Source organism: Podarcis muralis, chromosome 6 (assembly GCF_964188315.1).
Source record: "Podarcis muralis chromosome 6, rPodMur119.hap1.1, whole genome shotgun sequence".
Taxonomy (NCBI): Eukaryota; Metazoa; Chordata; class Lepidosauria; order Squamata; family Lacertidae; genus Podarcis; species Podarcis muralis.
In genome coordinates this window covers 97,415,506-97,441,851 of record NC_135660.1, presented here as the reverse complement: position 1 = coordinate 97,441,851, position 26,346 = coordinate 97,415,506, and the positions used below count along the sequence as shown (strand labels likewise).

The 26,346-nt window shown below is 43.0% G+C and overlaps 1 protein-coding gene across 2 annotated transcripts; it reads right to left on the bottom strand.

Annotated features, from left to right (window-relative positions):
- Nucleotides 1-608: 608 nt before the first annotated feature.
- On the bottom strand, nucleotides 609-21,118 carry SAMM50 (SAMM50 sorting and assembly machinery component). Of its 2 annotated transcripts, none has more exons than XM_028728721.2 (15): nucleotides 20,938-21,118; nucleotides 18,297-18,407; nucleotides 17,462-17,563; nucleotides 16,616-16,703; nucleotides 14,935-15,041; nucleotides 13,676-13,806; nucleotides 11,565-11,652; nucleotides 10,714-10,842; nucleotides 9,502-9,573; nucleotides 9,170-9,256; nucleotides 7,688-7,758; nucleotides 7,235-7,302; nucleotides 5,822-5,968; nucleotides 5,437-5,578; nucleotides 609-802 (listed from the first exon to the last, which is right to left on the bottom strand). In XM_028728721.2, exons 1-15 carry the CDS (start codon nucleotides 20,956-20,958, stop codon nucleotides 757-759), a joined length of 1,410 nt encoding a protein of 469 aa, XP_028584554.1. In that variant the 5' UTR covers nucleotides 20,959-21,118; the 3' UTR covers nucleotides 609-756. The 2 variants fall into 2 exon arrangements, with proteins under 2 accessions (XP_028584554.1, XP_028584553.1); XM_028728720.2 differs by lacking the exon at nucleotides 20,938-21,118 and adding an exon at nucleotides 20,138-20,261.
- Nucleotides 21,119-26,346: the final 5,228 nt, after the last annotated feature.

Genomic DNA, 26,346 nt, shown 5'->3' with positions numbered 1-26,346 from the left:
TTTCTTTTAATTTTTGAGGGGTTTTTTAATACAAAAAGGAGCAAAAGAAACGTACATGCTACCCAAACAAAAGCACACAGAAATGAACTATTATTTACACAAACATAAATCCTTCCTGCCCACAATCGCTTTCCACCACCACACCCCTCGACTTCCCTCCATCACACCACAACTTCCTTATTTTTTGAGTTTGATACAATCATTGCACTCTTTAGATTTTGGATTTTTCTCTCTTTATAACATTCCTAGATAATGTTGTTCTTTCCGCTTTACTCCTTTAATTTAAACATATCAACACATTCAATGTTTCCATGGAGCTTTGTTTCCAGGTAGGATCACAGATGCAAACCCAAGTACAGTAATACAATATTATGCCCCTCCTAGCACATGCACAGCAGAGATGTGGCTCCTCCACTCATTCTTCTTAAAGGACGAGTTAACTGGCCTGCCCTGATAACACCTTCAGCTATACCAAATGCAAGTTTTATTTGTGTCTCCCTTGGCAAAAGTGAGTCCTCAAACAGAGTTACAGGTTGCTGTTTTCCAAGTCCTGATTTAAATTTTTTAAAGAAGTTTTTGAAGAAATCAAGAATGCATCACACCATAAATTATGGGACTTTTTAAAGCAAGTTTCTTTATTGAAGTAAACCCTTCATACATAATTATATTTCGGTAAAATCCTCTGGGACATCTTTGTGCCACTCTTGAACTCAGGAGCTCATTTTGGCCCAGTGATATTATGAAACGACTGTGACATTACAAGAATCTTATTCCAGCTCCAAACTGAACTCCATCACATATTCTGGAAAAACAAAAATAATTAGTATGATATGCAATGTACTGTAATAAATGCAATTTTAGCTTGAGATAACGCTTTACATTTTGCTGACCTTTAAGCAGAATATTTGTCTCACTTCTTGGCTTTATGTCACTAATTAAAGATTATAGATTTCAGCTGTGATCCTATGTGCACTTACCTGGGAGTAAGCCCCACTTAAAACAGTGTAATTTGCTTCTGAACAAACATGCATATGAGCATGCTGAAGTTTTCTTCTCCATTAAGCTTAACAATTAAATAGGAGCCTACTAAAATTTGCTGATGAGACCAGATTGCATTTTCCCCCCCACCTAAATTCACATTGGTAGTTCTGTTTCTGAAACTGTGCTTCAACTTGGAAGCTGAATCCAACGAAACTGTACATCCTTGATAAAAATGCACTTTCTGAGAAGAAATTTGCAGTCTAGAAATTCTCCTGGATTCCCAGGTGGCAGCAATGGCCAAGAGAGCTTTTTATCAGTTACACCCTTGTGCAAATTAATTGAAACAAAGCATGTTTTCTATCTTACTCGTAATCCTGTACAGTGGTACCTCGAGTTACAAACTTAATTCGTTCCGGAGGTCCGTTCTTAACCTGAAACTGTTCTTAACCTGAAGCACCACTTTAGCTAATGGAGCCTCCCGCTCTGCCGCGCCGCCACCTCACAATTTCTGTTCTCATCCTGAAGCAAAGTTCTTAACCCGAGGTACTATTTAAGGGTTAGCGGAGTCTGTAACCTGAAGCGTATGTAACCCGAGGTACCATTGTACTCAAAACAAACACAAAAAGTCCGTGGATCATTATGGTGTTGGAAGCCTGCAGCAAATAGAAGGAATGATGCGCTCGCCACAATATATTGAGCAGGCATAGGCAAACTCGGCCTTCCAGATGTTTTGGGACTACAACTCCCATGGTCCTTAGCTAACAGGAACAGTGGTCAGGGATGATGGGAATTGTAGTCCCAAAACATCTGGAGGGCCGAGGTTGCCTATGCCTGATATTGAGGTTCTACGAAAAATAGTTATTCCAGAGCTGGAGAAGAGGTATCCTGACAGTACTGGGATATTGCAGCACAACCTAGCCCCCTGTCACACATCGAAAGTGGTGAAGAAATTCATGACAAAGCAGCAAATACAGGTACCGTATTTTTCTCTCTACTGGACGCACCGGACCACAGGACGCACCTAGTTTTTAGAGGGGGAAATCAAGGGGGGAAAAATTATCCCCCCCCCCAGCCCCAAAGAGCAACGGACAGGCTGCACGCAGCCTGTCCACTTCTCCCAGAGCTTCTCGGGGCTGCGGGGGAAGCCCGGGTCCCCCCCCCCCCAGCCCCAAAGAGCAAAGAAGCCAAGACAGCACGCGGGATCCATAGCCGCGCAACTTCTCCAGCCAGGAGCTAAACCTCTCCAGTGCAGCTAAAGAAGAAGACAAGGCAGCAAGCGCGATCCATCCCGCTCACTGCCTTGGCTTCTTCTTTAGCCTTGCGCAGCATCTTTAGTCTTGCGCAATGGGATGGATTGCGCCCGCTGTCCACCGGGGCTGGACTAGATGACTCCTGGGGTTCCCTTCCAACCCTGCAATTCTATGACCTCGGAAGGTGTTTGGGGTCTCCACCACTGGAGGCTTTTAAGCAGCGGTTGGGGGACCATCTGCCTGGCGTTCTTTAGCTGTGATTCCTACATTGTGAGGGGGCTGGGCTAGATGACCCTTGGGTGGCCCTCCCAACTCTATACAGTCCTACAGTTCTGCGGCAGGAGATCCACAGCCACTTCACATAATGCTCACTCCCAATTTTCATCTAAGAGACATGTGGCTTCAGTGTCTAGGTAGGTACCCCCCTACCTGCCACACTTCCCCCACCCCACTTAAGCCGAGGGAATTCCTGCCCAGAGAAGCTCCCAGCAATCACGGAGGAGGAATCCGCTGCAGCCGTGAGCAGCGGAGGATCCATGGTCCCCTTCCTTCTCTCCTCCGTAGTTGCTTTGAAGGAGGAAAGTGGGAGAGGAGCTGCTTACACGAGTGTAAGCTGCTCCCCTCCCACTTTGCTGCTTCAAAGGGAGCCCGGGACGAGGGAATCTGCTGCAGCCTCGAGCAGCGAAGAGGATCCATGGGTCCCCTCCTTCCCTCCTCCGTGGTTGCTTTGAAGCAGGAAAGTGGGAGAGGAGCTGCTTACACGAGTGTAAACTGCCCCCCTCCCACTTTCCTGCTTCAAAGCAATTACGGAGGAGGAATCCGCTGCAGCCTCGAGCAGCGGAGGATCCAAGGTCCTCTTCCTTCCCTCCTCCGTAGTTGCTTTGAAGGAGGAAAGTGGGAGAGGAGCTGCTTACACGAGTGTAAGCTGCTCCCCTCCCACTTTCCTGCTTCAAAGCAATCACGGAGGGGGGAATCTGCTGAAGCCTCCAGCAGCGGAGGATCCATGGTCCTCCTCCTTCCCTCCTCCGTAGTTGCTTTGAAGGAGGAAAGTGGGAGAGGAGCTGCTTACACGAGTGTAAGCTGCCCGCCTCCCACTTTCCTGCTTCAAAGCAATCACGGAGGGGGGAATCTGCTGAAGCCTCCAGCAGCGGAGGATCCATGGTCCTCCTCCTTCCCTCCTCCGTAGTTGCTTTGAAGGAGGAAAGTGGGAGAGGAGCTGCTTACACGAGTGTAAGCTGCCCCCCTCCCACTTTCCTGCTTCAAAGCAATCACGGAGGGGGGAATCTGCTGAAGCCTCCAGCAGCGGAGGATCCATGGTCCTCTTCCTTCCCTCCTCCGTAGTTGCTTTGAAGGAGGAAAGTGGGAGAGGAGCTGCTTACACGAGTGTAAGCTGCCCCCCTCCCACTTTCCTGCTTCAAAGCAATCACGGAGGGGGGAATCTGCTGAAGCTTCCAGCAGCGGAGGATCCATGGTCCTCTTCCTTCCCTCCTCCATAGTTGCTTTGAAGGAGGAAAGTGGGAGAGGAGCTGCTTACACGAGTGTAAGCTGCTCCCCTCCCACTTTGCTGCTTCAAAGGGAGCCCGGGACGAGGGAATCTGCTGCAGCCTCGAGCAGCGAAGAGGATCCATGGGTCCCCTCCTTCCCTCCTCCGTCGTTGCTTTGAAGCAGGAAAGTGGGAGAGGAGCTGCTTACACGAGTGTAAGCTGCTCCCCTCCCACTTTCCTGCTTCAAAGCAATCACGGAGGGGGGAATCTGCTGAAGCCTCCAGCAGCGGAGGATCCATGGTCCTCTTCCTTCCCTCCTCCGTAGTTGCTGCTCCCCTCCCACATTGCCGCTTCAAAGGGAGCCCGGGAGGAGGGAATCTGCTGCAGGTTCCCCCACCTCCCGCAGAAGCCGAACGCTCTTTAAAGGGGCTGTGCGGCTTCTCCTGGCTTTTCTGGGAGGTGGGGGGATTCCCCCACCTCGTACAAAAGCCTGCAGGAGCCGCGCAGCCTTTAAAAAGGGTGCCGCTCTTGGGGGCTTTTCCCCCAGGAGGGAGAAGGGACTGCTGCAGCCAGTCAGTCCCTTCTCCCTCCTGGAGAAAAGCCCGCAAGAGCGCACGAAGCTTGTGTGCGGCTCTTGAGGGCTTTTCCCGCCTGCCTCCCCCCTGCATTCGCTCCATAGGACGCACACACATTTTCCCTTGCTTTTTAGGAGGGAAAAAGTGCGTCCTATGGTGCGAAAAATACGGTACTTGATTAGCTAGGGAATTCCCCGGACGTAAATCCCATTGAGAATTTGTGGGCTATAGGCAAAAGTCGCCTCTGTGCTGTAGACTGTACGACTATGGAGACGCTCATTCAGGCACTGATTCAAGTGTACAGGGATCCGAAAATCAACAGTGACTGTTCGAAACTAGTAGACTCCATGCCGAACCTTGGTCAAATGCTGCTTAAAAATAGCGGAGGTCATATCCATTACTAATATACGTATACGTGAGTTTTGTACATGCATATGTGAGTTTTGTACAATAAACTACATCGTTTGTTTCAATGAATTTGCACACAGGTGTACATCTCATATATTAACTGCACCCCTTCTCAGAGAACAAGGAACATGTCTTGGTTCTCTTGAAAATTAAATTACTCTAGTGTGTTGCATGAGACTGTCCCTAACATCATTAGCATACAACTAGGTTGACAAGATGGTGCAGAAAGAAGACCAAACCAACTGTTGCTCAGCTGTGCTGGATGTTAATATGAGTGTGACTCAAAGTGCTGTTTCCAATGCACCTATAAAGCCTTGCATGGCTTCCCCCCCCTATATCAGCCAGTGTCCCCTGTTTATGATAGGCAGATGAAGTCATGCTCTGAATCCTGCTTCTGCAGAAAGTTTAAGGAGAAAGGCTTTTCCTGTGACATTCTCTCCAGGGAAGCAATTAAGCAACAAATCTGTCTAGTTTTAGATGACTTGGCCGAGAGGGGGAGAAAAGAGGATCACTAGGGTGTTTTTTTTAGCTCTCTAGTATTTTTTTCATCTTATAGCTTTGCAAGTCACGGCCTTGAACAGAGGGTATGCTATAAGCTCTTTTATGTTGGTACGTGATTAGAGAGGAGCATATAGTGGATTTTACAGTTCTGAAGCTGTAAAATACCTTATTTATATTTTTTAACATATATATATATATATATTAGGTGGAAAGGCAATTTAGAATAACCGAACATACCTGTCCCCACTTTGTACTCCCATTGGGATACAATAATTGAGCTCTAATCGAGCAATGTTTCCAAGCCTGAGAACTATTCCAGCACCATAAGACCACCGGATGCACTCTGCTAGTTTACGAAGATGAGCCTTGGGACCTTCACCTGGGAATGGAAAGGAAGCCAATGAGAATGAGACAATAACCAAATGTTTTCATGGCCAGTAGCCCAAGTTCTGTTCCAGGTACAAGGCAGTAAACTATTTTAAAGCACTCAATTTCAAAAATGTAATTCAGTCCTACTAGGTACAGACTGTAGAGTTTCCAGCAAAAACCAGTATTTTGCAGAAACAGTTAAAATGCCTTAAGCGGGGGGGGGGGGGGGGCCTCCAATGTATTTGCTTCTTACCATAATTAAGATTGCAGAGGTTGCCAGCGTTGAGAAAGAAGTGTGTTCTGAATAGATCTCCGAATCCTCCCCGACCAGGCCGAAAAGGGAGAGGAGTGTACAAATGCAGACCTCCAGCCCAGTAAGCTTCACCTCCCAGGTAATCCCCTAGAAGAGTAACACAGCACAAAATATTCGCTCCATCAGCAATCCCAAGAACACTATTCAGTATAAGAAAGAGGTATCCTCCGTCACTTTAGGCTATATCAACTTTTATGCCATAATTGTCCATAGAAGCACTACACACTGTAAAACTTTATTGAAGGTCCCACCTGCTGGCAATAAATCACAGAACAACTTTCAGAAGAATATTGTGGGATGGCAGCAATGCCTCCTCCATATCTGGGGGTCAAGCTGGAGGCATAGGGGTTTCCAGAGCTTGGGTTAACCCTTTTCGGCTTCACCCAGGCCTGGGAAGCTTGCCTGCCTAATTACAACATCATCTTTCCTTACTATGTTGTAGGACATAGGCAGAAATACAGATACATAAATAATAATAATAATAATAATAATAATAATAATAATAATAATAATAATAATTTTTTATTTATACCCCGCCCTCCCCAGCCAAGGCCGGGCTCAGAGCGGCTTACAAGCAATAATAAAAACAAGAAGAATGATTACAACTTAAAAAATAAAATACAACATTAAAATAATGGAACATTAAAATATTAAAATGTAGCCTCATTGCAGGAGAAGGAAAAGAAAAAAAGAAAGAGAGGGAGGGAGGGAATCAAACTGGCTCCAAGCCAAAGGCCAGGCAGAACAACTCTGTCTTACAGGCCCTGCGGAAAGAAATGCAATTTTGTCAATGCATCTTTCTGTATGTTCTCTTAAAGAAGGTAGATTTCCAGGGGACACTGGGTAACTTTTTTCTGAAAAGGGGGTGGTAGGTCTGATAAGTTTGGAAACCTCTGCCATAGAATATTAAACAGCCCATGGTCTGGTTGAAGAGGAATCTTTTTGCCTGGCACCTAAAGACATGTAATGAAGGTGCCAGGTGATCCTCCTTAGGGAGAGCATTCCACAAATGGGGAGCCACCGCAGAAAAGGCCCATTCTCATGTTGCTACCCTCCAGATCTCTCACAGAGGAGGTACTTGAAGAAGGGCCTCAGGTAATGATTGCAGTGGAGAGAGGCAGCCCTTGAAGTACTGCGGTCCTGAGCTGCTTAAGGTTTCATAGGTCAAAACCAGCACTCTGAATTGGGCCTGGAACCTAACTGGCAGCCAGTGCAGTCGGGCCAGGAGCGGTGTAATATGCTCAAACCGTCTAATCAGGTTGACCAACCATCATCATCAAGTATTCTCAGCCCATTTTCTGGGTCCTAGTAAAATTATTGACAATGATGCAGCCTACTAAAAATGTCTCAAACCTTCACTCTGTGGTCCAATGCTGTACATACTGAATCCACGCACACTTGTTGGTCCGCCAAGATAAAATCTACAAGGAAAAGAGAACCATTACTACATGTGAAGTGGCAGGCGACAAGGTGTGTTACAGCAGGCAGAAGGAACTGTACTTAACCACCTCCTCACCTCCAGATCCACTCTTTCAATATGATCAGGGCATATCCCTGTCTAAGCACACAGAGGTGCCACTGTCACACCTAGTTTGGCCATCCTTTGCTAAACTTTTCTGAGATGCAGGAAATGCTGCCATTAAAGCAAACTGCCAAGTGGCTTGGTTTGGAAGCCATGCAAATGAGTACCATTAAAATCAATGCTTAAAATAAATTTCTTGATGCAAGAGATGCATCATTTCTATTTACATGCTATGCCAGACAGACAATTGGCAAACGCAAAGGAAAGCAAGTGGAATTACTTACCTATCAGCAATACTTGATGGTTTGTCTCCAATAGGAACCAACATTCCACCCCAAAGAGAAGTTGATAAAACCTTTAAAGAGACAGGCAATCATAGATTGAGTAAAATACAGTCATACCTCATGTTATGTTCACTTCATGTAATGTTCTTTCAGATTACGTCCCGCGGCAACCCGGAAGTACCGGAAAGGCTTACTTCCGGGTTTCGCCACTCACACATGCGCGGAAGCGCAAAATGACATCACGCGCATGCACAGAAGCGGCAAATCGCAACCTGCGCGTGCGTAGATGCGCCGCTGCAGGTCGCACTCTTTTCATGTTGCGAACAGGCCTCCAGAACAGATCCCGTTCGCAACCAGAGGTACCACTGCATATGACAGATGTGCAGATAAATGTTGGAGATGTGGATCCTCGAATGCATGTTTGTGGTCTTGTCCATTAATAATGAAACCCTAGTAGTAACTAGATTAATCACACTAATAACCCATTATGCTGTAACTTTGGACCCTTTAGCAATTCTATTGTGTTATTTAGATGACTAAATAAAACAAAGAACCTGTATGGAACTTAATTGTCGCTGCCTGCATGTTAGCAGCCCCAACATGGAAGAACAATTTACCACTTACAGTTAAAAAAATAGCTAGCTAAAAGTTTGGAAATAAACCCACAGTTGGTTCAACTGCAGGATGGAAAAGAAAAGGGAATTTTAGGAGTAAAATGGCTCGCATTTATTGAATTTGTAAAAAATAAAAATATGTACTTTCTGAGGCAACATCAGTTACTTCCAGAATAATAGTTTTTGTTATGTTGCCCCTTTTTCATCTTAGCATTTCCAGTGGAAAATAAGTTTCAATGCATTCACAACAAATTGAAAGGCTGTCCAGGGGCGGTATAAATGACAGCGTGGCTCCACGTAACCCAGCTCCAACCCCTGAGCCACTTTCATATTGTAGAACCTTTTAAAAGAAAGGCTAGAGTTTCCTATATTGCACTTTTAAAAAATCAAAAGGGCACAAATAGATGGATTTCTCTGGATTGTACCTATATACTGCAAATTATTGTCAGGAGCCAAGAGTTGCCTAATGCTGAGAAAAGGGTTATGCCATTCTCTCTCTCACTCTCTCTCTCTCTCTCTCTCTCACACACACACACACACACATATATACACACACACTCCCCGACACAAACACACATTCAAACTGGCTTCTTAGAACAAGAAACCTCCCCACCACAACACTAACTGCTTCTGAAACTCCCTCAAGTTTCAAAACTTATGTGACAATTATCACACCTGCATTTTCCGTTAGGAAAATGCACACATTTTCTATATTCTAATATGCAGGCTGAACTGATTCCAAATTGAACTGCTAAATGCTGTACTTAAAACAATTTGTAATTTTAAAAAGATACATTATTTCATTTGGGGGTTTTTTTAAAGGTACTATGATATGAATCGTTTACTCCCAATAGCACCAAGTACTTACTGAATCCCACAAGAGCTTCTTATTAAACTGAAGTTCAAAGTCCTCTTTCAGAAAACTCACATCACCACCGGTATAGCCAGCCAACTCCTAAAATACCAAACAGACACTTTTGAAGACAGAAATATAAATACAAAAACACATTTCCACACAAATCACTTGTTGTTTTATTATTTTGGTGGTACTATATATTAAACAAAATATTGATTTGAAGGCTAGCTCAATCATGCAGGGAGCTGAAGTGTACAGGACTTCAACCAATAGTGCCATATTTTGCATACATATTGCAAATATAAAACACCCACCCACAGCTATTTTCCAGAACCTGATAATACCTGGTTTATTTTCAGCAAAGCACCTCGTCTCGGCAAGATTGAAGAGTTACGAGAATCAATTACCATCGCGTGCTATAAACAAACACACATATGAAATGTTATAAGGCAGGAACAGTCAACTATGACATTCTTTTTTCCTGAATTGCATAGAATCTTATTGGAGATAGAGGAAAAAATTATTCATCACTATTCGTTTGGGCAAACATTCTACTAAACTCCTAACGTGATACTGCATAATCAAAATTATCTAGCAATAAAAGGTTCATCCTTAATTCTGAATTTTACTGAGTAGTTTTGTAGACTAAGCATACACTGAGCATTACAACATGAAGCTACTATATTATGTGGAAACTATGGCCAAGATCTAATTCGTTACACTGAGTGGCTGCATTCCTGGTGACAACTGCCAGTTATCCAACTGTGCACAAGCAACTGAGTATAAATACACATGTGAAACTGCAAAGGAGATATTTGTTCTTCCATCTGCAGTTTGCTGGATCACAGCAATACTACCAGCTACTGCAATGTTAGCTCTGTCTCAACAAGTGAAGAGAGAGAGGTGTACTTACTTGTTGATATGTGGAAGAAAAAGCAACTCTTACAATATGCAGTCCCCTCCCATGTGAGAGAATGGGGGGGTACCTCCCTTAAGATGATGCTCCCCATCTTTATTTACCTGACTAATTAGCAATGGCATATTTTTAGTCAAGTAAACATTCTGATTGATTAATTAGTTAGATCAATTGAACCTTGCAGCTCTTATCGTGAATAAATATACAATTGCCACTTCAGCTATTAACTATGCAAGACATACAGCAAAGCAAGGTTCCCATTGCATGTGAAAAACCAACTGCTATTAAGAAAGTTGTGTCTGTTTTCATGTTAGGAAATGTACCCTTGGAATGAACTGAAAATATTAGGTATGTTGTGAAACCTTATAACAATAATATAAGTAGATAATTATAAATATAAAAGTATATATCAATGAATAAATATGCTGTAATCTGAAATATATATACCATCCAGTACAAAAATCAGCTTTCCTCATATCCGTATAGACTCGAATCTCTATTGCTCTTGGGCAAGAATGGACAACAGGTGTCATAAGGAACTGTTATTTCAGCACTACTGCATTTGGCTTAATTAATGTGGTACTATTCATCAGCATTTGTCATACTTCAAAAATTCATATTCCAAATAGCAAAAACTTACAGACACAGACGACTTGAGTGAATGTCCACTTTCTTCTCGGACAGAAAATGAAGCTGTTCTTGCAAGACAGCCAAGCTCCCTCCAGACACCCTCCCATTTTAGGGTGTGGTTGGTTTTCCATATGGGAAACTGTAAAAGAAACAATTTCTTTAATTATGAATGAGCAAACATTTACATATTTTCAGCATCTTTCACATATACCTTTATGAGCCGGAGCACTGGGTTTACTGGCAATGCAGCCAGTCTTAGAAGAGCCAACACAGACTATAGGAGCTGCTGCTAAGGTACTTTGCTTTGACGGTCTCCTCCCAGGTTCACCTGGCTTCTCTCTTGAGGGAAGGTGCTAGCCAGGTGAGCTGGCTTTTTGTAGCTCCTTTCAAGAGAGTTGCTAGGCTCTCAGCTGGACTGGAGCCGAGGCAAGCAGCAGGCATCAGCTAACTCAGTGAATTCTCACAGAAAGGAGATGCTGGGGTGTTGAAATCCATGCAAGGATTTGCTAGTTCCAGGAGGCAGCACTGGAGCAACAACAGAGCAGGAAAAGTATCAGTGACTGCATTTGCTTCATTTTTAAAATGCTGCCTCCATTGCCTTCTGCTCCCCCACCTCAATTTTAGCAATGCAGAAGATGAAGCAAGAAGATGAGGGAGAAAGGAAAGGTTAAGTCTATCGTGCCCAGCACAAATATTTCCTCCTCCTGAGTTTTCTGCAATCTTCAATAAACTTGAGAGAGAAAACTTGGTTTGAGTGAGGGGCAGCTGCCAGACAGAGAGGCACTGTCACTGCAGATAAAGAAATTTGTGGATTTCTCTTTCCCCAGCCAAACCATAAAGAAGTAGTGCTATTTTACCTACATTGAATTCTGTTGATATTCCTCTATCAGTTTCACGAAGAGAACTCCAAGGAAATTGTCCAGTTACTTTATACAGATTGAGAGAAAAGCTAGAAACATAACATTAAGATTTAGGATTACTACAACAAAGAAAGGAGCTGAAGAACAAGTGTTCATAAGATCACACCTATGGCACTGCTTAACTTTACCTATAGCAGATAAAAAGAACTCTTTACTTGGCAAGCAGGACGAGGCTGTATGGCTCTGCCGCATTTGTCATTGTAAAATCCTTAAAGGAAAGATGTTAAAATTGCACCCGTGGTTCAAGTTCCTGGACCTCCAAACTAACCTTCTGTGCTGTAAGATCAACAATCCTATTTCACCATATGCCTCACAGACACTCTCTGTCTCTTACTAAAGGAGCCAGGAAGGCAGAGATGAAATGCTAGCAGAATGGTGGTTCACCACTAGCAGGACAGGAGCCTAGCGCCAGCTATGCCTTCAAGCTAGAACTGGAGCCCTTAAGTTAGATCTAAATAGCTAAACCACAGAAGAATTGCTTACAATAGTACTGTACAAAATCCTTTAATAGCTTAAAAACCAATTAATAAGTTGGTTACAGAAAATGGAAGATAATTCTCATATGTCATCATTAATCAACTTAATTTACTTTCAGTGTTAACAATGAAATGCAGATAGTTGTACAAGGAGCTGCGCAAGCTTAACGCTCCACAGCAGCGGTCTCTTAAAGTGCTGGCAGCCGAGACATCTACATTAACTTTCTGAACAGAACTATTTGATGAGAAAAGGCAATTTACCATTTTATCATGAAATTTTACTGTTTTTGGATTTGACAAAAACTGTTGAAAGCTTAAGAACATATGGGAGGAATGAAACAAACTGAGGTGCCTTTCATTATCTTTGTGCGACTGGACAGATATACAGCTGTTAGCGCAGACTAGATTGACTTGCAAACATGTCAAAACAGAATGATACTGTATTTGACTTAGAATTAGCTGAAACAAGAGATAGAAGCTAAACCGCAAGATATCTTGCTCACTTTCTCCAAAGTTCACCAGTGTTGGAAAAACATAGAAATATAACCTAATTAACGCAGAATTAGTTCCAATGTAATACTTTGCACACATGGTGTGAGGAATCACTGCCCTGTATGTATACATGTAAAAAATATAGTTGAATTCGTCACCCAAAATGTTTGCTCCAAAAAATCTCCTGGGCTAAAGCTAGATACAGTATTTTTAATAACGATAATAATAAAGTTATGAAACTGACTTTCTATCCATGGGAATAACTCCAAAAAGCCATACCCAATTTGGGCATTAACATGTTCTACTGAGGCCTGGCGCTCAGGAACACATCACCAGAGGGGAGTTTTCCCGGCTGCTGAAAGCCTGGCAAGGCAACAGTAGCAGATAGAAGGGAGAAGAAGGACTTTATACATGACTTCAACAGCAGTGGCAGCTGGGAGGCCAGAAAACCAGCAACATCTGATGTCCATCTACCTGGTAAGTCTTACAGCAGTCAAGAAATGCCCCATTCAAGGAAAAGTATAGGAGAGAATGAAAACGTAGGAGTAAATTCTACCATGTAAACTGCCTTAAGAACTCTTTTGTTGGAACTAAGGAAGCATAGATTCTAAAAGTGCAAGACACTGGGTTGTATCCAATGTGGAGCTTCTGTTTCCTCTCCATCCACAACACACATACCCCAACATTTGTTCCAGATCCCCCAAGCCTCCAGAGTTAGGGTACACAGGGGTGAATGGGTGGAGCAGACAGGAGAATAAGCTCTGTTGTTCACACTAAGTCCACAGAGTTGAAGCACTGGGTATGGCCCAATCTGTTGACACATGCCTTAAAATATTTGCTAACAGTCATAACAGTGAAAGCTGTTACCAACTACTCTCAGTGTGACCAACTGCGGATGAGAGTGAACGTATTGAATATTGGGGTCACTACCTTAAGTAGCTCATCTTTCAAAAAATGGGGTGTATACTGGTGATTTTATTGTCCTTTGCTGCACACCACTTACAATACATTTTCAAGGGTCTAGGGTTTTTCTAAATAGATGTACATAGCATTGAAACCTTACTACATTCTGAAGGTATCTTACTTTCTTTCGAAGTGACCAGGCTGTGGTTTGAAGAAAGAGAGACCATATGAAGTTTCCTTTGTGCCATAGGAGAACTGAAATGTCACCTTCTCGGCACGTCCAAATATATTTGGGAGTTTGAGTCCAAGTACCTGCAAGAGCCAGAATAAGCACTGAAGCATGTACAACTTTGCCAAGACACTTGCGCACTTAACTGTTTTCTGTAGTTTTTTGCTGCACACAAATGTTTCCAGTGGCAAAGGATACCTGCTCTGCGCCCCCCCTTTCAAATGTTTTTTATCACTATGCTACCCCACCTGGGCTCTTGCATTGAGCAGATTCCAGGTGCCATCTTGGTCTATCTGTCCCCCTCAATGTCCCAGAAGCCATTTGGGGGCATGGAAAGAGAAATATGACCACTGTCACAGAAAGCACAGCCCACAGAGCTGCAATGGTGAGAAGCCTGGGGTGGGAGATGTGGGGGGGAGGAACTCACCTTCTGCAAGCTCCCTTGCAGAAGCTGTGACTACAGCCCATTGCTCTTTGTGACATTTTAAACAGTGTGAATTTTAAAACCCAGTTAATAGTAGAGTTACTAACCCATATTTCCCCAAACCTTCATGGAAACTTTGCAGTTCTCAAGTAGTTAAAATATCCCTTTTATCATTATCTCAAGCTTCTCCATAAAAAAACCCAGATAAATATATTATACACCATAGGTAAAGTACCAGTGCTCATATTGCTGTCAAATGTATGAAAGATGAAAAAACACATAAATCATTGCAAGTTTCTCAAATTGGAACCCTAAAGCATTTTTTGTAATTTTCACACAGAGCTGTCAATCATGTTCTAAATTTACAGAAGCATCAGTTTTTGAAAACATGTAAATTTCCTGACTACAAGCTTCTGATTTCAACTGAAACCTCCCTTCATTGAATCTCATAACAAGATGACATTATATAATAATAAACACTCAATTGAAAAAAATTGTGTTTTCAGCTTGGAATAAGATATTGCAATTATTTACAGTCTCAGCATATTTCTACACAATAAAAGCAGTCAAGAGATCAGAGATTTCTAGGACAACTGCAGAATAAACAGAAAAAAATGAACGCATACACATCTCATTTATTTTAATGGAATTCTCATTGCAAATAAATGTATTTATGATTGGAGAGGGAAATCTGTTTTACCAAAATTAATTTAAATCACTTATGATAAACTAGCATATGTCATATCACCACAACTTAGATTGCAGGAGGTTGTTAAGCAGGTCATACCATGCTCCCTTCATTATTGCCAACCATAGTATTATAACTTCCAGTTAATCTTCTCAGTTCTGTTACTTCAAATGTTACATCTAAACCATTTGGAAGGGCATCATCTCCTAAATACACAGACGTATTAGTAAAGAAAACAATTTTTTAAATCCAGTTTGACGTTTCTAATTATTAAAATACAGTGTTTCTTAAGTAGCTTCTTAAAATACTTTAAATAACATATGTAATACCTAAATTAAGTTCTCACAGTTAAATACACCACTCAGAAAAATGCCTTCACAGAAGCTAATACTGCAAATAGATTCATCCCATGCATTTGACTTTCTATAACACTAAACACTGTTTGGTTCAAACTATGAACACTTAACAGTGGAATTGAAGATTTAAGCACAAAATCAGGACAGGAGCAGAGATCTGTGTGCCTTACCATACTTCCCTCCAGCCTCTTATAACATTTCCTTTATTTTTATTATCATAATTAATTTATTAATCACTCCCTACACAATCATCCCAAGGTGATGTATAATAATAAAAAACAGCAGCAAAAGTTTTTTAAAAAACAACTAGCTGATACATTTAAAACAAAACTAAAGCAATACAGAACAGACACTCATGGCAAGGACCCATTCATCCAGCTGTGAAAGCCGGGGGGCGGGAATCTTTGATTGTTTTCATAATGCACCAATAGTGGTGCCTGTCATATATGAACAGGAATGCTATTCCACAGAACAGGGACAGCTACACTAAAATCCCTGCTCCAAGTTACTGCAGAGAAGGCTTCTAAGATCTTGGAACTTGCAGGAGAAGTTTCCCCACAGACCACAAGGCCCACGAAACCTGATACTGCTGTATAGGACCTTACATGTTAGTATCAAAACCTTGAACTCAGCCTGGCAGTCGTCTGCCCACAAACGCAACCTAGCCGCCACATTCTCCAGCAGCAGCAGCCTCCAGACCAACCCCAAGGGGAGCCCCACACAGAGTAATCCATCTGTGAGGTTACCAATGCATGGACAACTGTGGTCAAGCTATCCCGATCCAGTCCTGGTACTTCTTTCTAGTACTGGGTCTTCTACCCTCACCATTTCAGCTGATTAATAAGGGAAAGTCTCGTCAACCTTCACTATCCTTTTATCCTGCGAAGGTTTTGTACTACAACTCCCATTATTCCTGATTATGTGTCATAGTAGGTGGGGCTGATGGAAGTTGCAGTCCAAACCCTCTGGAGGGCACCAATCTGGGAAAGGCTGGTCTAGATGGCAGCAAACCAGCACCATGTTTTAATTGGGGGCAAGCTCAGTGCCAAGGCTAGCACTACAGAAACAGTTATAGAACTCAATGGAAACAAATACAACCTGTCACCCTGATGGATACTTTGCTGCTTGATATCTATATATTGAAACGAAGCATTCCATTCATTTATACTACACTAGAACTACTGAGAAGGTCACATGTATAAAACAATCTGTCCTATCAAAGGAGGGATAGCCAATTTTAGTTATACTCAGACCTACTGGAATCAACAGATTTAGGTAACTTAACTCCCATTTATTTCAATGGTTCTCCTGCAAGAGTTACTTATTTTAACCTCCTTCAAAGTATTTAAATATGACACATATTAAACTACTATAAAGCTATATTAAAACTCAAGGAAAAACAAATCACACACACTGATAATTACCTTGACACGTATCAATTAGAACATCCACCTGTCTAAAAATTCCTAGACGGAGGAGCTTTTCACGAGCTTCATGGGACTTCCTCATAACCTTCAAAATATTTAAGGTTTAGCTTTGCACCTTAATGACTAAATGTTCAACAGTTATTTGCCAAATGCATACATTCATTATCTCACATACTGCTCTACATTTTCATTACACAAACGGGAATTCCAAGACACAGAGTGGACCTCACATAAATCAGTTTAGCATCCAACCCCAACATGTATAAATAACTAAACTCAAAAAGTAATAACAGGAATTCATGAGGCTTACGTCTGCAAGCGCAAGACTGCAGTTTAGCACCATATTTATACACTGGAATATCTGCTTACAAAGAATACCCATGCTTCTTTTAAAGCATGTTTTGCAATATTGTTTTGGCGTGTCAGTTTGTGTAGCCTATAAACCTGTTGCGTCAAGGCTTTATGTCAGCTGATGCTAAGCTTTTCTGTCTAGTGTTGGTGTTTTGTGTACTGAGGTGCTGTTATATTTTGAATGTCATTTTTAACCTTTTTCTTAACCTAGATTGTAAATTGTCAAGAGATGCCCTGTGCTAAGTGACTTAAACCAGGCATAGACAAACTCAGCCCTCCAGATGTTTTGGGACTACAATTCCCATCATCCCTGACCACTGGTCCTGTTAGCTAGGGATCGTAGGAGTTGTAGTCCCAAAACATCTGGAGGGCCGCGTTTGCCTATGCCTGACCTAAACAATAACATAATAGTAATATTAAACAAGGATCCTGACATTTTTAGACTTCACAGTATTTTCAAGCTTTTGAGAATTTCAGGATTTCACTACTTACATCAATGAGGTCTTTAGCCTTGAATACGTCACCAATTTCATACATGATAATGTCATCTTTAGTCCTTCCAAGTCCATCAAAGTGCACATGTTGAACCACAACCTAAAGATTAAGATGGTTCTCATCAAAATGTTAACCCCGGAAACATTCCAAGGACAACTAGAATTTCTGCTCAACTAAAACATAATGGTGCCATAACCAATGAATTATTGAATTACAATTCCAAGACAGCACAGAACATTGTCTCATCATGAATCAAAGTCAAGAATTTTAAGTGGCAAAAACAGCATCATTATTAAACAGGTTTTTACATTATTTTGTGGATGAAGCCCACATTTTACCAGCTTCCTCGCAAGAATATCATAGGGGACTTTGTCAAAAGCCCTACTGAAATCAAGATACACTATGTCCACAGCATTCCCCTTATTCACCAAGCTTGTAACTCCATCAAAAAAAGAAATGAGATTTGTCTGGAATGACTTATTTTTGAGAAACCCATGCTGAGTCTTAGTAACCACAGCATCATTTTCTAAGTGCTTACAAACCAATTCTTGAATTTTTTGTTCTAGGACCTTTCCTGGTATTGATGTCAAACTTACCATTCGGTAGTTATCTGAGTCTTCTTTTTCCCCCCTTTTGAAGATGGGGACATTTGCCCACCTCTAGTTTGCAGGTACATCACCTATTCTCCAAGAATTTTCTTTACACAATTGTTTACTAATACCTGAAGAGAATTATTCATTGCTAAATGGTAAGAATTCTGCTCCTACTAAAATTATGACTGTGTTACAATGACTGTGAACTGTTAAACAGAAAGACAATACCCAATACTCACATCTTTATTTTCCAGTATTTCCTGTTTGGTTTCTGGCTCAACTTCAACCAGTTCAGCTTCTTCCCCTATAGCACCAAAATCAGGTCCACTCATTGGAAGAGGCTCCAAACTCTGAGCAGGATAAAATTAAGTTAAACTGGATTTAGTTTTTCAAGTCCTCAAGTATTTATAGTGATTCTTACCATTCCATCCACCTTACCATAAAAGGATGCAGTCTTGTGCAGTTGTGTTCCCAGAATCTATGTATGTAGACACAGAATCTATCTATGCAGTTTCATTATGCAAGAGTGGTAAAGGAATGGTATCCAATTAAGTCATAAACAGAGTAGACTCACTGAAAGTGGCAGGCTTACGTTATTTAAATCCAGTTGTTTCATTAGTGGATATCACTCATAATGTATACTGCATAATATAAGCCTGTCAGCTCAGTTGGAGAATGTAGTGCTGATAATGCTAAGGTTGTGGGTTCGAGCCCATCCAGACCAGCTGTATATTCCTGCATATTCCTAAGTAACCCTTGGGGTACCTTCCAAGTTTACATTGCTATGATTCTAATTGCCTTGCACAGTATTACATTTTTCAGCTTGCCTTTTTATTTTACAATGCACTTGGTCAGTATAAATGCTATTTAGAGAATGAGTATCTCACAGAACTCAGAAGGGTTATTTAATAAAGAAAGATCGTTCACTAAGATTTTAAGCAGGTATATATTTTTCGATGCAACCTGCATTGGTCATTTATGTTTGGGGTGTGGCTCTCATTCCATTATAGACACCTATGGTGCTGGCTGTGTTGCCCATACTTGACTAGCTGACACAACCTGCATAAAACTTTAATTTCCAAAGTCCTAAATTCATTTCAATATGAGACCACTGGAAACTGTCACCCTATACTTAAGGTACTTTTGAATGTGAGCTTTAAATGTATACTTTGACTAGCCCTGTAAAACTTCACCCACCTCTATTCTTTTCAGACAGCTGCTTTGGAATAAAGGTACATTATTAATGCTGCAACAGAGAAGCTTCAGATTTTGTAATCCAATGTGTGGTGGGGGAGTAAGTTAAATACACATTGTCATTTGGGTTAATGTATCATTTTGATTCTCTAATATGCAGGGATGGGATTGCCAATTTTTTAAAGGACTTTGAAGATACTATGAAACAATATTGATATAAAAATGTTTGGAATATAGCTTTGGTTGAAAAGTTGGAAACAACATTAGTCAGGATGACTAAAAAGAGGGATGGTTTAAGATCAGAATGGTTTCATTTTGTAATGCACATGAATAAGAAAATAAATGATGTAATGCTGCTATCTCAGTATGCTACTTTGTGGAACACAGCTGTTTATTTTTCCTGTAGCAACATTTGCCATCTTTCTACTGTACATTATAGAGCAATTGTGGGGGTTTTGCTGGGTCTATTAGCCTCTGGAACTGAGTTTTATTTACATTTTAAGTTATGGTCAGAAATTTATGTTTTAAGTTTTTGGGGTTTTTGCATGTTTCTATGCATAAAATAAATTTTTTTTTTAAGTTAAGATTTTTCTAAGACCTCGAATTACCTGTTCAGTTGTAGCTGTTTTGTTATTGCTCTGTCTACATTTTTGCATTTCACTTTATGCTTAATTTGCATACTTATGCTACTGTAGGATTCTCACAGGTACTAGAAATCATAGAATTGTAGAGTTGGAAGGGACCCCGAGGGTCCTCTAGTCCAACCCTGTGCAATGCAGGAATCAAAACTACAGCATCCCTGACAGATGGGTCGTCCAACCTTTGCTTTAAAAACCCCCAAAAAAGCAAGATCACTGCCTTCTGAGGGAGTTGGAATAGCACTTACTGTCAGAAACATCTTCCTGATGTTTAAGATGCAAAGTGTAGGTGCCACCTCCAAGTCACTGTGATGCATGTGGGTGTGTCATGAAGACTTTACATTCACAAGAGGTGTGTAAATACTGTGCTGCCAAGGAAAGCACTGCAGCCCCACCAGAGACGCCATCACAGGAGAATTATCGATTAAGGCTCCTTAGGGGAAGCAGGAGACTCCCAGGCTCCATGCAAGCCAGTCCAAGTCAGCTGGCCACCTTCCTTGTTCCAAAGGCTTGAGGCACCAGAGCATGTGCAAAGTCCACCACTACCCAAGGAAGGTAGGAAGGCTGGAATGGAGGCACGGGATTCCACAGCGCACCCAAAGCAGCCTTCATGCAAGCAGGCAGGCAGGCAGGCGCGCACCCCCTTCACGGGCGCCTTTGCACATTCTCAAGGTCACACTCTGCACATGCTCAGAAAAACGCTGCGCGGAATGTTCGGTATTGCTTTTAAGGAGAGCCCTAAAAGGGGGGGCGGGGGATTCTGCACATGCTCAGAAGAACGCAGCTCAGAAGAGACAGTATCCTTTTCAGGTGACGGCCGTAAAAACACCCAATGACAATGATCCTAGGGGGAGGAATTCTTCACATGCTCAGAGGAACGCTGTCCAGGGTGGCCGGGCGTTGCTTTCGCGGAGGGGCGCGGCCCCGGTGCGCGCGTGCACGTGAGGGCGCACGGGGGCGCGCGGGCGTCTCCGCTCCCTTGGCGGCCCCGATCCCTCCTCCGCCCAAGGTCGCCGCCCTCGCCCGCCAAGGGCCGCGCGCTCCTTACCCGCGCGTGGACGGTGCCCATGGCCGCCTCTCAGCGACGCCGAGCGGCAGAGCGAGCGGGAGAGCCGGCGAGGGAGCGGCGGGCGAGGGAAGAAGCGCCGCGACGGTCCCTCAGGAGGAGGAGAAGCTGCAGCGCGAGGCGGCGGCGGCCATGACAGGAAAGCGCCTCGGCGGCAGAAGGAGTCTGATTGGCCAGGCCGGGGCGGGAGGGGGCGGGGACTGAAGGAGGAGCGCACGGAAAGGAAGGACGCCGAGACCGTAGATAAAAGAAACGCGGGGAGCGAAGAGATATGAATAGCCGCCAGCTTCCGGGATGCATGAGGATGTAGCCAGCGGCAGGGCCGGCCCTCCCACGAGGCCAGACGAGGCCAGCAGGGTCCGCAGGGGGGCAGCGGATCCCCATGCAGAATCCTAGGCGCGCAGGAGTTGTAAGAGTGGGCAGGGACCCCCGAGGGTCATCTAGACCAACCCCGCTGCCATGCAGGAATCCCAACACGCGTCAGATACGGGACCCGAGCGGACCCTGCTTCGCTTCTGCAGATGCGCGGGGAGCCGATGTGCGCTTCGCCTCCGGTGCCCCCATCTCTCGGGCACTCGGGTTCACGTCTGAACCCAGCACCCGGGTGCTGACCGTGGAAATTGGCGGATTGGCCGCAAAATTCCCGCAAAAAGATGGGAGCCGGCGCCAAAGCCTAGCTTCAATTTAAAAAGAGAGGTTTTTTAAATAGCGCTTTTATCATTGCCACGCTAAATGCCTTTACAGGATTGTGAACGTCGTGCCCCATCAGACCACAGAGCCACCTAGCAGGTTAGCGGTGAGTGGCTGAGACATAGCTGTCAGCTTTTCCCTTTTCTTGCGAGGAATCCTATTCGGAATAAGGGAATTTCCCTTTTTTTTAAAAAAGGGAAAAGTTGACAGTTATGGGCTGAGAGTCGTTTGGATCCCAAGCCCCGAACCCTCAGCGCAAAAGACAGACATGCCACACGCAGGTTTGCAGCTGGCAAAGGCCAATCTACTTAAAATTTCACTTTGCAGTCCCAATCCGTCGCTCGCGTTTCGCATCCAACAGCGCGATTCAAAAACACGTGTAGATCTGGTGCTGCCTGCGATTGGGATGGCACCTCCTGTCGTGAGAATTGCACCCTCTGCACACGCCCTATGGGTCAGGGTCCCTCTCCTTCCTGCATGTTGTGACTCTGTTGCCACAGGAGTACAAGAAAAGATCTGGCTTACTCGCCACCTTGCTCTGCATTGCTTGTTGCAATTCTCCGTTGCATCCTTACTGCGTGAAATAAAAAAGGAAGCCCACCCTTTCCCAAAAACACAAAATTAGAAAGAGCAAGCACTTTTTAAATGTGCCACTACCTTCTTATTTCTGCTGCCTAAACTAAAAACACTATGTTTCTACATTCCACAGACTGATTACATTTGTACCGGAGGCAAAAATGAAATTGGGGGTTCTAAAAGTACCAGGAAGCTCCATGTTTCTCTGATAAAGTTGCAATTGACGTTTATTATCCATCGGTCACTCCATCCGCTGGCACCTCCATGGCAAGAGAATTGTATGCTGGACTTTGCAACTGGAACTCACAAGCAGAAATTCCTTATTTATTTATTTATTTACTTATACAGTACATATGCCGCTGTTTTCCCTGCTATAATAACAGTTGAAAGATGGGACAATCGTTTTAAAAAAGCAATGAAACATGAATAGAATTAAAACATTTTATTTTTTAATCCAATGAAAACATGCAGATAATTACAATTAAAACAGCACAGCACCAGACCTTTAATTAAAAGTAGTCAGTTCCCAAACAGCCTGTTGGAATAAATTGTCTTTCTTTGCCGGCTCTGGGCGACTCCCAGCAAAGTTCCAAAGTCTTGGCGCAGCCACCGAGAAGGCGCTATCAGCCACGTCAATTGTTATGTGAAGGACTGTGATAGTGTATCCCAACATTTCCTATTCTCCTGTGATTGGGCCCTTGGGAGAAGGCAAAAGGCTCCCAAACTTACACCTATGCTGTATTCAGATACCAGCCACTGAGATGAGTCACTGCCCCACCCAAAACTTTCAGGCAAAGCATTGTGGGAATTGTAGTTTTGTAGCAGGCTGTAAACACTCCAAACTCCTGGTGTAGAGCCAAGATTTTCTTCAGTCCCACCTACTGGTACATTGTTGTTGTTACTTTTATTTATTAAATGTGTTACGTCACTTTATCTTGCCCAAAGCAAAAATACACACATTTGAAAATGTGTAGCTTGAAAATGCACACATTTTAGGCCACTCTTTTAGATTCTATTTGGCCAATGTTTGGTTCAATTTAAGCATGTGTTTTCTAAGTTTGGGTGTATTATATCCTTCATCTGAGAGAGTCCTCATAGGTTCCTGTTCACCTATGTAAAACAGGTATGAGCCCATACCTTAATATGTAAAAACATTAATAGTTTTTAAAGGCAACTTATCTCCATGTTATAAAACACCTCATTTGTTCTCTACTAAATAAAATGTATTAAGTGCATGCAACTCATGGGGATTTATTTCCACATCAACATGTATAGCAGCCGTCCATGCATGCAGTTGGGAGTGGGCAGTACAGTGGTACCTCAGGTTACATATGCTTCAGGTTACATACGCTTCAGGTTACAGACTCCGCTAAACCAGAAATAGTGCTTCAGGTTAAGAACTTTGCTTCAGGATCAGAACAGAAATCGTGCTCCGGCGGCACGGCAGCAGTGGGAGGCCCCATTAGCTAAAATGGTGCTTCAGATTAAGAACAGTTTCAGGGTAAGTACGGACCTTCGGAAGGAATTAAGTACTTAACCTGAGGTACTACTGTATTTAGAATCCAAACACTAAATTTTCAAAACAAAAGCAAATCAAGCTGAATAGTAAATTGCATTTCATAAGTGCATGAAAAGCTGGCTCTATTCAGAATATACTTGTAGAAGAAAAAGCAAAATCCTGCCCACAGGTTTACTCCCTAAATAAATACAGGAGGGAAGAGGGAAAGAAAGACGGTGGAGAGACAGACACGTCGGGTCACTGGGTTTGGCGTGTGCTCTCATCAGTATAGGGACGCGGGTGGCGCTGTGGGTAAAACCTCAGCGCCTAGGACTTGCCGATCGCATGGTCGGCGGTTCGAATCCCCACGGCGGGGTGCGCTCCCGTCGTTCAGTCCCAGCTCCTGCCCACCTAGCAGTTCGAAAGCACCCCCGGGTGCAAGTAGATAAATAGGTACCGCTTTATAGCGGGAAGGTAAACGGCGTTCCGTGTGCTGCTCTGGTGCCAGTTCGCCGGAGCAGCTTCGTCACGCTGGCCACGTGACCTGGAAGTGTCTGCGGACAGCGCTGGCTCCCGGCCTCTAGAGTGAGATGAGCGCACAACCCTAGAGTCTGTCAAGACTGGCCCGTACGGGCAGGGGTACCTTTACCTTTACTCATCAGTATGTTGATGCTCTACCTCCTTGACACCTGTAAGTCTGGCAGGGGATGTACCGGATCAGTGCCTCGCCTTGGTAGAAGAGTGGATGAGAAGCAATAAACTGAAGCTCCATCCGAGAAAAACTGACTGAGGCAGTTTTGGGGCAATTTCATAGACTGCATGGGTGTCCAACCTGTTCTACCACTAAAGGAGCAGGTATATAGCATGGAGATAGATAGAGACATGTGCAGAGGTTTTTAAGCATAGGTTGGCTGGCCATTTCTTCTGTATGAGCTGGTTGAGATTCCTGCATCGCGGGGGGTGGACTAGATGACCCTTGGGATCCCTCCCAACCATGCCATTCTTTAATTCCTGGATCCACTGCTGTTGCTAGAGGCATAAGTCTACATGGTTGCACGGAAACCTTCTGCCTGCTTGAGTTTGTGGCCTAGCTTTGACCGTATTTGCACAGGTATAATCTAGATTTAGTGACCTATATTCTTATCGTTTGTAGATTAGATTACCGCAATGTTATACATGGGGCCTTCCTTTGAAGACTGTTTGGAAACTACAGCTAGTGTAGAAATCAGCCCTTTGATTACAGAGACCAGAAGATCTGAGCTTATTACACTGATTCTGGTCTGCTTGCACTGGCTACCAGTTAGTTTCTAGGCTCAATTTAAAAGGGTGGCTTTGACTTACAAAACCTCATGTAGTTCAGGAATCCCAAGGCTCTGCTAAAACGAACCGGTCCAGCCACTGCAATATTAATCAGAGTTGCTTCTCTATGTGCCTCATCTGAGGAAAATGCAGAATAGCTGAGAACAGGCTTTTTCAGGAGTGACTCTGTGCAGCTGAATGTATGCCCCAATGAAATATGCCTGGTGCTATAGTTCTAAGTTTTTAGCCGCAAGGCCTTTTTGTTTACCTAGGCCTTTGGTGATTGCGCTAGCCTCTACTGCTGTGTTAATCTTTTTGGAGGATAGGAGGTTGTCCTTATGATATTGTTCAATTATTATTTTAGATACTGTGGTACCTCAGGTTACATACGCTTCAGGTTACAGGCTCCGTTAACCCAGAAATAGTGCTTCAGGTTAAGAACTTTGCTTCAGGATGAGAACAGAAATCGTGGAGTGGCAGCAGCAGGAGGCCCCATTAGCTAAAGTGGTGCTTCAGGTTAAGAACAGTTTCAGGTTAAGAACAGACCTCCGGAACGAATTAAGTACTTAACCCGAGGTACCACTGTACTGTGTATTGTACATCATTCTTAATTTGACTTTTGATTGATTTTGTTTCTATTTTATTTTAAGTTGCTTTGGGACATTTCTCTTTCGTTACAAAGTGATCAACAAATACTGGTATTATTATCAATTGTTCTTCATATTGAACAGAATATAACATAAATAGCAAGTATTGTCGTTTAATGTTGCCAGCCAAACAGACCGAAAAAAACTTTTTGAAAACCAAATGACATTTTCCATAGCCTCACTGAATTTACATTGTAACTATAAAAACATTTAGCTTTTAGAGAAGTTGAGAAAAAGAACTCTGGACCCAAGGGCTCTGCTTGAGATAGCTGTTGCAGTACAGCTGTAATCCCTTAAGGTGTGTACATACATACTTTGCACCCAACATCTACACCTGTTATCTTTATCCCTGCCAGACATTCTTTTCCAACCACCACAGATGGAGCACAAAGGCTACAAGAGATACTTCCCATGTAAAATATGTCCTTGTCTTGTGAAATAATGTGGCAGAACATAAATCTCAAAAATATTGCCACTCCGTAGAAGAAATACAAACCTTGGAATATTGAATTTTAAGCTTTCTATTCATTTTCAAAATATATAATTTATAAGAACAGGAGGTAGAAATCATTTAAGATATTTGTGCACTATGAATTTCGGTGAACGGAGAAAGAGAAGGACGTCTTGCCAGCAACAGCAGAGACCAATCTTTAAATATTTTCCGAAGCCTCATAGAGGTTT

What these genes read in the sequence shown, in the direction of transcription:
- SAMM50 (XM_028728720.2), bottom strand. Translation starts at nt 20,206, where the DNA reads ATGCATCACAGTGACTTGGAGGTGGCACCTACACTTTGCATCTTAAAC. An exon ending in AGGCTAAAGACCTCATTGAT is followed by an intron (nt 16,704 to 17,461) that starts GTAAGTAGTGAA and finishes AATATTTTGAAG; the next exon opens with GTTATGAGGAAGTCCCATGA. An exon ending in CCATCAAGTATTGCTGATAG is followed by an intron (nt 7,303 to 7,687) that starts GTAAGTAATTCC and finishes TTTTCCTTGTAG; the next exon opens with ATTTTATCTTGGCGGACCAA.